Source organism: Schistocerca gregaria, chromosome 5, assembly GCF_023897955.1.
Source record: "Schistocerca gregaria isolate iqSchGreg1 chromosome 5, iqSchGreg1.2, whole genome shotgun sequence".
Lineage (NCBI taxonomy): Eukaryota > Metazoa > Arthropoda > Insecta > Orthoptera > Acrididae > Schistocerca > Schistocerca gregaria.
The window spans coordinates 461574384-461588711 of NC_064924.1; the positions used below are offsets into that span (position 1 = coordinate 461574384).

General features: G+C 46.0%; 1 protein-coding gene across 6 annotated transcripts in view; it reads right to left on the reverse strand.

Moving 5' to 3' along the window:
* The window catches only part of LOC126273196 (aryl hydrocarbon receptor nuclear translocator homolog), a 477342-nt gene that overhangs the window by 149687 nt on the left and 313327 nt on the right, over nucleotides 1-14328 (reverse strand). For 3 of the 6 annotated variants that reach the window (XM_049976728.1, XM_049976727.1, XM_049976724.1), the window contains one exon: nucleotides 12299-12456. In XM_049976728.1, the coding sequence (XP_049832685.1) occupies nucleotides 12299-12456 (158 nt within the window). Of the gene's footprint in view, nucleotides 1-12298; nucleotides 12460-14328 lie in introns of all 6 variants that reach the window. The other 3 variants (XM_049976726.1, XM_049976725.1, XM_049976723.1) reach the window with 1 other exon arrangement.

Consider the following 14328-nt stretch of genomic DNA (forward strand, 5'->3'; position numbering starts at 1 on the left):
TGTCTGTGTTACAGGACTGTCAATTTAATGTCTCATAATTGCAATACAGTGACATGAATTACTTACAGAAAAACGGAAAAACTGGTACAAGCCGATATCGGGAGGACCAGTTTGGCTTTCGGAGAAGTAAAGGCACACACGAGGCAATACTGATGCATCGATTTATTTTACAAGATAAGTTTTAAAAAAGGCAAACTTTCGTTTATAGTATTTGTAAATATAGAGAAAGGTTTTGAAAATGATGACAGAATACACTCTTTGAAATTTTGAAGGTATCTGGAGTAGCATACAGGGGGCGAAAGGTTATTTACAACTTGTACAGAAATCAGACTGCAGTCGAAAGACATGAAAGGGAACCAGTAGTTGAGAAGAAAGTGAGACTGGCTTGTAGCCTCCCTCCGGTAACATTCAATCTGTACATTGAGTACGTATTAAAGGGAACCAAGGAGAAGCAAAGTTCAGGGAGAAGAGATAAAGCTTTGAGCTTTGCTGATGACATTGCAATTCCGTCACAGATGGAAAAGGGCTTGCAAAATTAGTTGAAAGGGTTGGATAGGGTCTTGAAATCATGTTATAAAATGGACATCAACAAAAGTAAAAGAAGGGTAAGGGAACGTAGTCGAATAAAATCAGGCGACGCTAAGGGAATCAGTTTAGGAAATAAGACTCCTGAAGCAACAGATGAGGTTTGTTATTTGGGCAGCTAAATAACACGTTGACGGAAGTTGCGAGGATATAAAATGCCGATTCTTACCTAACTTCGGTTTTCTGCAGAATCCTGGAACATATTCTCAGTTCGCATATAACAAACTTTCTTGAGACTGAGAAACTTACGTCCACGAATTAGCATAGTTTTAGAAAGCATCGCTTGCATTTATCCCACATGATATACTGCGAATTATGGATGAAGGGTAACTGGCAGATGCCTTATTTCTTGATTTCCGGAAGGCATCTGACATGATGCCCCATTGCAGGCCGTTAACAAAGGTACGAGCATATGGAATAAGTTCACAGATATGTGAGTGGCTCGAAGACTTCTTAAGTATAGAACCCAGTATGTTGTCCTCGACAGCGAGGGTTCATCGGAGACAAGGGTTTCGTCAGGAGTGCCCCAGAGAAGTGTGATAGGACCGCTGTTGTTCTTTACACACATAAATGATGTGGCGGACAGGGTCTATGGTTGTTTGCTGATGATGTTGAGTGACTTAGAAAAAATTTACAATTGGTGTCATGAATGGCAGCTACCTCTAAATGTGGGAGAATGTAAGTTAATGAGGATGAGTAGGAAGAACAAACCTGTAATGTTCGGATACAATATTACTAGTGCCCTGTTTGATACAGACAAGCCGTTTAAATATCTGGGCGTAACGTAAAAAAAAATGGCTCTGAGCACTATGGGACTTAACTTCTAAGGTCATCGGTCGCAACATACGTTGCGCGTACTAGAAATTAGGGCTCATACGCTTAGAGAAGGTTGTTTTCCCCTCGCTCTATATGCGAGTGGAACAGAAAAGGAAATGACTAGTAATGGTACAGGGTATCCTCCGCCACGCACCGTGCGGTGGCTTGTGGAGTACCTAAGTACATGTAGATGTAGAATCCACAGGGTTTAAGTCTAGTGATATAGCAGGCCATACTACAGGGTCTCCGCGTCCTACCGAACGTCCGGGAAAGATGCTGTTGAGGTGTCGGAGAACGGTAATGCGGAAGTGAAGTGGTGCTCCATCACGCAGAAACCACATAACCTTTCGTACTGCCAAAAGCACATTATCAAGCAGCCCAGGCAAAGAAGTCCAGTTAAGCTCCTCCGTCGAGGTACCGTGGAATAATAAAGTGTTCAAGTATGTGGTCGCCGAGAATCTCTGTCCACACATTGATGCTGAATCGATGCTGATGAGACGCCTCGAGGACTTCCTGTTGCCCACAGATGATGATTATGCAGAATGATGATGCCAGTCCTGGTAAAGGTTGCTTCGTCGGTAAAGAGGGCTGAGAAATCGTGTAATTGTGATGGTCTGGTGCAAAAACCATCGACAAAATCCTCCCCGTGGATAGGAATCGGCTGCTGATAATCTTTGCACTCGTTGCAGGTGATGGGTAGCAGGGGTTGCCATGCAAGATGCATATAATTGTACTTTGACTTACATCACCATGCTGGTAGGCCACCTGCCTCGAGCATGTACTAGGGTTCGTGTCAATATCCTGGAGAACCCGCTCCTCGAAATCTGGTGTACGTACAGTGCCTGCCGTCTCCCTGCACGTCTGAAGGTACCCATGATCACACAAACGCCCGAAAAGGACTTGAAATGTTGTGTGATGTTGGTGCCTGTGAGGATACTTGTTCTGGTATAGCCGTGCTGCCCCTCGACCTTTTCCACCTTCCTGACAATGTTCTCGACAGGAATACCGGACCATTTTGCTGCTTATAGTACGCTGCGTCAATCACACAGCCTGCAAAAGACTAGGAACACACAGAACGTGATCAGAGGAACTTTACTTCGTCAGCGCCATCTACTGCGGCGACGATGCAGTTCCGTACACATATTCATAAGACTTTTTTCATCCATTTTCAGCCGAGAATCCGTCCCTGCAGTTTGTTATATTAATCTCCACGATGTATATACCGTGGTGCAAAAGCAACTATACACACTTGGTGGGCGTAATGTATGCATCAGAACAAGAGTAAAATGCAAAACAAAGATTTGTCTGAAACTACTGTATTTCCGAGTTATGATGCACAATGTCATTTGTGGTGATATATCATGGGCCAGTCGTGCTCGTCTTCATGTCGACTGATGTTGCTTTGCATATCTCTCTACACCGCTTGGCACGAAATGCCTTTGTTTACAGACTTCGGAGTGGTGCGTTGTACTCTGAGGCGCTGTTGTAGCAGCCGGCCGCGGTGGTCGTGCGGTTCTAGGAGCTGCAGTCCGGAACCGCGGGACTGCTACGGTCGCAGGTTCGAATCCTGCCTCGGGCATGGATGTGTGTGATGTCCTTAGGTTAGTTAGGTTTAAATAGTTCTGAGTTCTAGGGGACTGATGACCTAAGATGTTAAGTCCCATAGTGCTCGGAGCCATTTTTTTTGCTGTTGTAGTAGTACCAGACGTACTTTGTACAATCATTTTATCGGTAGTTCAAAGACCACAGTCGATGTGTACGATACGATGCCGTACTCAAGTGAATACGCGGATATTCACGCCTTTGACGGCGCAGCAGTAGGCAATGCACGAGCAGCAAGATGACAGTATATGGAGTTTCAAAGCTGTTTAAAGAAATATGGCATTCGTGGTGCGCAGCAGTTAGGTCGGCCCCAACTGAACGAAGTGGGTGTTGAGAACATCCTGACAATGGTAGACGAGATCCGACCATAAACCCCCACCGTGTAAGTGGCACTGTAGGGGTTCCTCAACTGCATAGCGCCTGCTTTAGAGTCAGCAGCTGCACATATTTCTCCTGCAGAAGGTACAGGGGCTGACACGTTTAGACTACCCTAGACGTCAGAATTTCCGTCAGTGGTTACTCGAGCTGATCCACTGTTCGGTCGTCGGGTATAGTGGACAAGAGCCTGTTTACCCGTGTGGGTATGGTGAATGCTCATAACATGCGCACCGAGCGAGGTGGCGCAGTGGTTAGCACATTGGACTCGCATTCGGGAGGACGACGGTTCAATCCCGGCTCCAGCCATCCTGATTTAGGTTTTCCGTCATTTCCCTAAATCGTTTCAGGCAAATGCCGGGATGGTTCCTTTGAAAGGGCACGGCCGATTTCCTTCCCAATCCTTCCCTAACACGAGCTTGCGCTCCGTCTCTAATGACCTCGTTGTAGACGGGACGTTAAACCCTGACCACCACCACCATAACATGCGCCTGTGATCATATGACAATACTCACATGGCTACAGTACAGGATAACGACATTGTTTTAAAGCGAACATTTCGTGTGGTATGGTGGACCACTGGCTGTTCGTACCACATGTTACTCCACAACACCTGACTGACAGAGTGTATCGACAGTTTTTGGAACATGAATTGATGGTCTGCTTCACGATGTCCCATTCGCAACACGAACCAATGTATTCTTTATGCACGACAGCGCCCCTGCACATTTCAGTCGGCAGGCAAGATAGTATCTCAACGTTGATTATACCGTCATAGAGGACCAATTGCTTTGCCCGCCAGCTCTCCAGATGTTAACTTCGTGAACGTGTATCATTTGGGCTGTCTCGAGGAGCTCGCGTATGGTGTTGCAATTGAGACTGTAGCACAACAGCAGCAGCAAACTGAAAATGACTGTGAAATGTTCAGAATGAGATGAAAGGAAACTTCAACATTCCAAGAGCAGTAAGACGTGCTCGTCATTGTCTTCATCTACACGGACATCTTTTTGAACGTGTTCTGTGGTAAATATACAATATATTTTATTTTGATGCACACATTACATCCACGAACCGTGCTTAGATACTTTTGAATCGCCCTGTTTAGAATGTACACTAGTGCCCAAAATTAAAGCAAGGCTGCGTTTATTCTGCTACAAAACAATATAACCAGGTGATAGTAAAGTAGAAACAATATAAAGAACACGGAACGTAAAAAACTGCAGCATGCATAACGGTAGATTAAAATGTTCTTCGTTTCTTCCAACTTAACGGATTTGCACATATTTTCTGACAACTGGTTAATGTGCTCAGTATGGAGTGTGACCACCTCTGCATTCTGACAACGACGGGCATGCTGTGAATGATGTCATCAATCTCATGTTGTGGCAATAACGCCCATTCTTCCTGCAGAGCTGCTCTTGGAGAGAGGTTGGTGGCCACCTCGAAACCACCTCACATGAGGTTCCAAGGTCTCGTCACGATACCTGACAACTGCACATACACCTTGCCGATTCACCCGAACCATTTCATGAAGAAGTGTTCGAGTAGTCAACAAAATCCCTGCTCAGACCATTAGGGATCCTCCTCGATACTGGTCACTTTCCACAATAGTGTTCCGCGTTCCCTCTATAAGCGAATAGGTCGACAATCACTCTCCAGACAAAATCGGGACTGATCCCTGAAAAGAAAATTGGCCCGCTGTTCAACCGTCCAGGTGGAATGTTAACGACTCCACTCTACATTCATTTCTGTGAACATGCATCAGAGGTACACATACAGCAGGTCTCCGACAATAAAGGCCACTCTGCCGAAGTATTCTGCACACCGTTCTGACTCTATGCAACATACACTACTGGCCATTAAAATTGCTACACCAAGAAGAAATGCAGATGATAAAAGGGTATTCATTGCACAAATATATTATACTAAAACTGACATGAGATTACATTTTCACGCAATTTGGGCGCATAGATCCTGAGAAATCAGTACCCAGAACAATCACCTCTGGCCGTAATAACGGCCTTGATACGCTTGGGCATTTGAGTCAAACAGAGCTTGGATGGCGTGTACAGGTATAGCTGCCAATGCAGCTTCAACGCGATACCACATTTTATCAAGAGTAGTGACTGACGTATTGTGACGAGCCAGTTGCTCGGCCACCAGTGACGAGATGTTTTCAATTGCTGAGAGATCTGGAGAATGTGCTGGCCAGGGCAGCAGTCGAACATTTTCTGTATCCAGAAAGGCCCGTACAGGACCTGCAACATGCGGTCGTGCATCACCCTGCTGAAATGTAGGGTTTCGCAGGGATATAATGAAGGGTAGAGCCACGGGTCGTAACACATCCGAAATGTAACGTCCACTGTTCAAAGTGCCGTCAGTGCGAACAAGAGGTGACCAAGACGTGTAACCAATGGCACCCCATACCATCACGCCATCTTGGCGTGGCCTGCTTGCTCTCCCGATTTGAATCCCATAGAGCATGTCTGGGATGCACTAGGGAGACAGGCTGCACCGCGCAAGTGACCAAAACCTCTCTCCAAGAGCAGCTCTGCAGGAAGAATGGGCGTTATTGCCGGGTGATACGCCAGTATGGCGATGACGAATACACGCTTCCCATGCGCGTTCACCGCAATATCGTCAAACACGGATGCGACCATCATGATGCTGTAAACAGAACCTGGATTCATCCGAAAAAATGACATTTTGCCATTCGTGCACCCAGGTTCGTCGTTGAGTACACCATCGCAGGCGCTCGTTCTGTGATGAAGCGTCAACGGTAACCGCAGCCACGGTCTCCGAGCTGATAGTCCATGCTGCTGCAATCGACGGCGAACTGTTCGTGCAGATGGTTGTTGTTTTGTAAACGTCCCTATCTGTTGACTCAGGAATCGAGACGTGGCTGGACGATCCGTTACAGCCATGCGGATAAGATGCCTGTCATCTCGACTGCTAGTGATACGAGGCCGTTGGGATCTAGCACGGCGTTCCGTATTACCCTCCTGAACCCACCGATTCCATATTCTGCTAACAGTCATTGGATCTCGACTAACGCAAGCAGCAATGTCGCGATACGATAAACCGCAATCGCGGTAGGCTACAATCCGACCTTCTTCAAAGTCGGAAACGTGATGGTACGCATTTTTCCTCCTTACACGAGGCATCACAACAACGTTTCACCAGGCAACGCCGTTCAACTGCTTATTGTGTATGAGAAATCGGTTGAAACCTTTCCTCACGTCAGCACGTTGTAGGTGTCGCCATCGGCGCCAACCCCTTGTGAATGCTCTGAACAGCTAATCATTTGCATATCACAGCATATTCTTCCTATAGGTTAAATTTCGCGTCTGTAGCACGTCATCTTCGTGGTGTAGCAAATTTTAATGGCCATTACTGTATTTAGTGGATGTTGCGAGGTCAGATGACAGTTGCCGTGCAGTACTAAGGCGGTATCGTAGTGGCGTTACAGCCAAATAACGATCCTCTCTTTCTAATGTCACACGTGGTAGGCCCTGCCCTGGTCTTCGGGATACAGTTTCGATCTGTATAAACTTCGCCAGATCCGAGAAACAACAGAAAGATTCACAATGAGCCTTCAGGCCACATCAGTTTGTAACTGTCCTGCTTCTATTCTCCCTCTGGCCCTCCAGAGCACAGTGTCTGGTAGGCGTCTTCTCTGTGCCAAACTGTGATTGCATACACAGCGACTGTGAATGTGAGATTACCTGGCAAACATTACCCCGTTTGATAGGTGCTCTGACATCATCGTCGGCGTTGTTGTCAGTTCACCTGAATGCCGTCTTTCGTGCAGAACACAATTTTACGGACATCTGTTGAGTCTGAATGATTTACACACAGGACGAGGAAATAGCGGTTTGTCGCTTTAATTTTGGACACCAATGTAGCTGTGTCTACTTTTTGCAGCCGCGTCGAAATGCCAGTCGTTTGCATACGCGATCTCGAAGTACACTTCACGCCAAGGTGAGGTCTTCGTGGTGCTGCAGTTTTACCGGCCAGCAGTACACATTAGCCACAGTAGAGCGGCTCGTTTAGACGTAAGAAATAAATGAAAGCTTCCAAAGAGGGCGCGTCTCGTGCTAGAGGTGACACGACGGCGAGGCGTCACGCGAGGCGGAATGCGCGGCCGCGAAGACACGTGGCCGCCAACAAGTGGTTTGTGAGTGGCGCGGCGGCGCGGCACGCAGAGTTGGCAGCGTCGCCCTTTGTGCGCGCCGACGTGACGAGCGTCGCAACGCCACGGCCACGGCGGCGCGTCCGCTGCCAACTTTCCTCGCGGCGGCACGCACTCGCCGCCGGACACTCGCCGTTCCCACGGCCTCTCCTCCCCCGAGGCACCGCTCCTACCTACAGCCAAATTTTCTGCCATTTAGCCCGGCTTTCGGCCGTAACAGATACTCGCGAATATTATAACTGTGCGTTGCTTAATGTGACGTTCTTACAGGGTGACAATTATTGAACTATATGAAATAAAATCGTCATAACTTCTGAACGGTCCGCGTTAGGACGTTCAAACTGCACGATTGGCCGCGGGGCACGATGGGAATTGCTATGCGCATGAACGGTTTGGTTTAGCGACGAAGCCAACTTTTACACTACTGCTACATCATGAAGATGACGTGCTACAGACGCGAAATTTAACCGACAGGAGGAAGATGCTGTGATATGCAAATGATTAGCTTTTCAGAGCATTCACACAAGGTTGGCGCCGGTGGCGACACCTACGACGTCCTGACGTGACGACAGCAGTTGACCGGCGTTGCCTGGTGAAACGTTGTTGTGATGCCTCGTGTAAGGAGAAAAAACGCGTACCATCACGTTTCCGACTTTGATAAAGATCGCATTGTAGTCAATCGCGATTGCGGCTTATCGAATAGCGTCATTGCTGCTCGCGTTGGTCGAGATCCAATGACTGTCAGCAGAATATGGAATCGGTGGGCTCAGGAGGGTAATACGGAACGCCGTGCTGGATCCCAACGGCCTCGTATCACTAGCAGTCGAGATGACAGGCATCTTATCCGCATGGCTGTAACGGATCGTGCAGCCACGTCTCGATCCCTGAGTCAACAGATGACAACAAAAATCTGCACGAACAGTTCGACGACGTTTGCAGCAGCATGGACTATCAGCTCGGAGACCATGGCTGCGCTTACCCTCGACGCTGCATCACAGACAGGAGCGCCTGCGATGTTGTACTCAACGACGAACTGGTGTGCACGAGTGGCAAAACGAAATTTATTCGGATGAATCCAGGTTCTGTTTACAGCATCGTGATGGTCGCATCCGTGTTTCGCGACATCGCGGTGAACTCACATTGGAAGCGTGTATTCGTCATCGCCATACTGGCGTATCAGCGGACGTGATAGTATGGAGTGCAATTGGTTACACGTCTCGGTCACCTCTTGTTCGCACTGACGGTACTTTGAACAGTGGACGCTACATTTCAGATGTGTTACAACCCGTGGCTCTATCCTTCATTCGATCCCTGCGAAGGCCTACATTTCAGCAGGATAATGCACGACCGCATGTTGCAGGTCCTGTACGGGACTTTCTGGATATAGAAAATGTTCGACTGCTGCCCTGGCCTGCACATTCTCCAGAACTCTCACCAATTGAAAACGTCTGGTCAATGGTGGCCGAGCAATTGACTTGTCACTAAACGCCAGTCACTACTCTTGATGAACTGTGGTATCGTGTTGAAGCTGCATTATCAACGGCGTTATAAGTTCTTGGATTTTGTGCCCAATCTCTGGGGGAAAATGACATGATATCAAAACATGTACTATTAACTTCATGATAACAAGTTTTCGACACTGAAAAACGTTACGAACGACTTTTCTCAACAGAGCCACACGGTTCAACATTATGACCTCTCTGTTACTGGCATATGCCATCTTGTAAATGTTATTTATTTTTTCAGTAGTTGGTGCCCCACAATTTGCAGATTTTTGGCGAAAATCGTGTTGCACACAATTAGCTGTTACGAAACTCCTTATTATTGCTACTAATTTCGATTTTTATTGTCCACCATCATGCAGAAGTAGTTTTTCAATTACACCATCCATGTGGATAAATACATGACGTTCCATTTGATTTTATATACCCTGAAAACGCCCAGTGAAAAGCAAAAGGCAATAAAGAAACTTTTAACATTGTTCATCACGTTGGTCATACAATAATACATTGCATCCGACATCTTTAAGACTTGTTAAACGTCCAAATACCATTGTCACCGATAATCAACCAATCTAGGTATCCAACCATATGAGGGCATGTGATCAATGTCGAGAAGGGACTAAGACTCTGGAATAATATAAAGTAGATAAATGATAGACTAGTTGAAAGCTTCATACACAACTGTTCAGCCCTCATTCTCACAACACCAAACAAAACTGTTCAGCCCTCATTTTCACAACAGCAATCAGGAGGTAGTATGTTGTTGTTTTTATGGTTGTACTCTTATACTTACACAGGCTTAATGGAGCTCTCGAAACTATTGTTTCCCATTCAAATTATACTACTAAGCTCTTTTATCTCTGGTCTGATACTGTATCCCTTCATTACTTATCTGATCTACCCATCCAATCTTCAGCTTTCTTTTGTAACACCACACTTCACACTTCAGAAGCTTGAATTCTCTTATTGTCTCAACTGTTTATCATCTACATTTCACAATTTTTTACAAGACCGCACTCCAGACAAACACCTTGAGGTAGGACTTCCTAGCACTTTAATTTATATTTGACATTACAAAATTTCTTCTTCTCAAAACGCTTTCCTTAATTTTGCAGTTTGCATTTTATGTCCTCTGTATTTTGGCAATCACGAGTTGCTTTCCTGGTCAAATGGTAAAATACATTTACAACTTCTAGAGTCTCATTTCCTAACGTGGTTCCCTCTGCATCTTGTAACTTAATTCGACTACACTCCAATACCGCTATTCTACTTTCATCTGGTACATGCATATCAACAGAGTGTATGTGTGTATGTATGGGATCTCTTCCCAAACCCCTAGATCGATTTCAACTACATTTGGAACTGACACAGCAGCCCCCATGAGCAGCAGCACTGTGGGGTTTATAGACTCCCAGCTCATACAGGAGCTGAGATACAGGCAAAAACGTGTTTTTTCGTGGCCCAGGCAACATAGGCTGCCCTGCATGACGGGCATGTTGATGCTGGATCAACATACAGTAGTTCCTAAAATCAGTCCCTACATACAAACAGACGCGAGCAGGAACTTCAATTTATACACAGAGAGAAGTTTTATGCATTACACTGAGAAAGTGTGTTTCTCAATTAAATTTCGATAAATTTCGTGAACTGATGTATCAGTATTAGTTATCAGATATCAAAAGCAGACAGTCAGTGGCATATTGAGGTACTATGCTGAACGTTGCGCAGCTGTAGCTGCCGACAGTTTATTGCCTTCGTATTTCGTTGAAACTGCTCAATATAGCAGCAACAGAGCTCAATCTGGTATTAGCCTTTGTGAAAGGAAGACGCACGCGAGTTTACAACACGGATTGCAATATGGCACTAACTTTTCTGTTGGAAGGGGAAATTATCGTTATGCTGATAAGTTCTAACAGTGCTTTCTAAACTCTCCAAAACATTATCCTTGGCAAGTACATATCTGAAATTATTATATTACTAAGTATACATAACATGATAGCTACACACACTAATAGTTGCTCCTCAATGTTATCGTCAAAACTTTTCTTTGACCTTGTAACCGAAAAAGGATATGATGTGCACGGTATTAAATGACAGTCGCAGCATGACTGCCAGACTTCAGCACCTGCTACAGCGAATCGGTGACATCACAATAACTGATTGTCGAGCAGTTCCTGTGACAACTGGTTCGTTGCTTTGCCTGACAATAGTAGTCAATTGCCAGCTGTCACTGTCTAACGCAATATGAGTGAAATTGGTACTGAGTTATATACCGTGACCCCCGACTACGACGTAGCTTCGGGTGCTCGACTATCAGCAGGAACTAACTACAATGCGCACAGAAGTAGTTTATGCAGTCACTATTCCCGTGCCCCAAACACCGAATGGAATAATGGAAAACCTAACATGTGATGCGATGCCAGCGCCCTCTGCTAAGTAGTTCAGTGGTTTGCAGATTATATATGTCTATGTAAAAACATTGCTAGTTGGCAGCTTAATAACGGAATTTGTGTTCCACAACCCACTTGGTGGCTTGTGTGGATGTTAAACGTCAGCGGGCACTGGTAGTCGCTGATTCATCGTCTAAAGCCAACCTCACACGGGCTGTGAATTCGAATGTCAGCGGGAAACGTGACGAGTATCTGACGTCAGAGAGTGGAAAACGGACGTTGTGGAATCTCCCTGAACTATTGTGCAATACAAAGCATTTCATGTATTCCGAACGCGCAATCGAACGTATACCGACGAAATGGAAGAACGCTTCGTATGTCAAATACGGGTTACTTCTAGTTTTAAGTACATAAAAAGCATCAGCGCTGCTTCAATATGGAGAGAATTATATGTATAGACATACGGATTTAAAGTAGAACAGTTCCTGAATATAGATAAAATTACAAATAACCACAATAAAGAATGTCGCGCAATGGCTCTACCGCGTGTCTTTTAGAAAATGAAAAACTACTTTCCGCTTCTCCACTTCAAGAACATGTGTGTAGCTCGCGTGCATTGCCTGTGGCCGCTAGAGCGCGCAGCGGTCGCATTGGTCGTCACGTCGCGGTACACGTACCGTATGCACTAGTGAGCGTGCAGCAGCGTGGTGGGGACCACGGCAGCGCTCCGTACGCTGACTACCACTTCCCGTGTGAAGGCGGCTTAAGCAGCAGCCTGGTCCGCTTCAGGGGCCAGAGTGGTGAGCGCGGCTGGGCAGGGCAGAGCGAGTACTTACCGCGCAGCGCCTTCATGTGGGCGACGGCCATGCGCAGGATGGTGAGCTTGTCGGGCTTGCGCGCCAGCGCCGAGCACGTGGGCACCATGTCCGATAGCTCCGTGATGTACGCTGTCATCTTGTTCCGCCGACGGCGCTCAATCTCGCAGTGATTCTCCCTGCAGTAGAACGGCAACAAGACGCACGCGGTAAACGCAGTAATTCAACAAAAAACAACAACAACAGCAACACAATCAATTAACTACAAATCGATTCAGTTTTTTATATCTCTTTTACTTTTACTGCTACACTAAAAGCTACACGATTTGAAACTTGCCGCGTTCCATCGATGACACTTTCCTTCACCTCACCCATCTAATCTGACAAAAAAAAAATAATATATATATATATATATATATATATATATATATATATATATATATATATAAAGCCATATTCTCGAAATCCAAGGAGGAATGTAGAGATTGGAAAGGACCTTAAACAAGAAAGTATGAGAGAGAAATTGAAAAAAAAGAGATTAACATGGTATGGGGATGTTAAGGGAATGCATAGGCAGAGACTCTCCAAAATTATGGAAGAACTAAAGATGGATGGGAAAAGATCTAGAGGGCGCCTAAGAACACGGTGGAAAATTGGAGTGAGAATATATGTGGCAAAGAGAGGTGTGACCTGGCAGCAAGTGTAGGAAGAAAAGTGGTGGAAGCACCGAGCCAAATGCAGAGGACTCGTCAGCACCCAGAGCCGGCAGTAGCTGGAGCGGGATCCGGATATAGATTGAAATCCAAAGATTTTGATTGGTTATTGCATTGCTGGCTTGGTTCAAATGGCTCTGAGCACTATGCGACTTAACTTCTGAGGTCATTAGTCGCCTAGAACTTAGAACTAATTAAACCTAACCAACCTAAGAACATCACACACATCCATGCCCGTGGCAGGATTCGAACCTGCGACCGTAGCGGTCGTACGGTTCCAGATTGTAGCGCCTAGAACCGCACGGCCACTCCGGCCGGTTATTGCATTGCTCTTCAAGCTACAAGCCTACGAACTCTCAGGTAACCTTATAGCTTTCTTTTCCGCCGCCTCACTATTATCCATGCCACCCGCCGAATTTTTCATCCTATGGCCCTGTTCCAGTCCCAAACAGAACAAGGGAAAAATGACTGCCTATATGCCTCCGTACGAGCCCTAATCTCTCTTATCTTATCTTTGGGGTCTTTCCGCGAAATATAAGTTGGCGGCAGTAAAATTGTAATGCAGTCAGCCTCAATTGCTGGTTCTCTAAATTTCCTCAGTAGCGATTCAGGAAAAGAACGCCTCCTTTCCTCCAGAGACTCCCACCCGAGTTCCTGAAGCCTTTCCATAACACTCGCGCAGTGATCAAACCTACCCGTAACAAATCTAGCAGCCCGCCTCTGAATTGCTTTTGTGTCCTCCCTCAATCCGACCTGATAGGGATCCCAAACGCTCGAGCAGTACTCAAGAATAGGTCGTATTAGTGTTTTATGCGCGATCTCCTTTACAGATGAACCACATCTTCCCAGAATTCTACCAATGAACCGAAGACGACTATGCGCCTTCCCCACAACTGCCATTACATGCTTGTCCCACTTCATATCGCTCTGCTATGTTACGCCCAAATATTTAATCGACGTACCCTCCGCCACGCACCGTATGGTGGATTGTGGAGTATGTATGTAGATGTAGGTAGATGTAGATGGTGAGCTGTCTTGACGTCCTCCTGTACATTTTGTACTCTGCAGACATTCCAAAACCTCCACCCCTCTCCATCTTCTCATGCAACAAGCTGACAAACCCGCATATATAGTTACTCATCACACCCTCCAACTCTCCCATGCCTCCCTCCAACGTCACTCTTGATCGAGTGGTGTAATACGTGCTAACTACAGGTAAATCCAATGAAATATCAAGATACCATCTTTGGTCCAACGCTCGGCGATTCTGTCGTTCAGATTTCCACCTCTCCATCCATAGCCAACTAATTTCGCTCACTAACACAATTGAGTATTGAG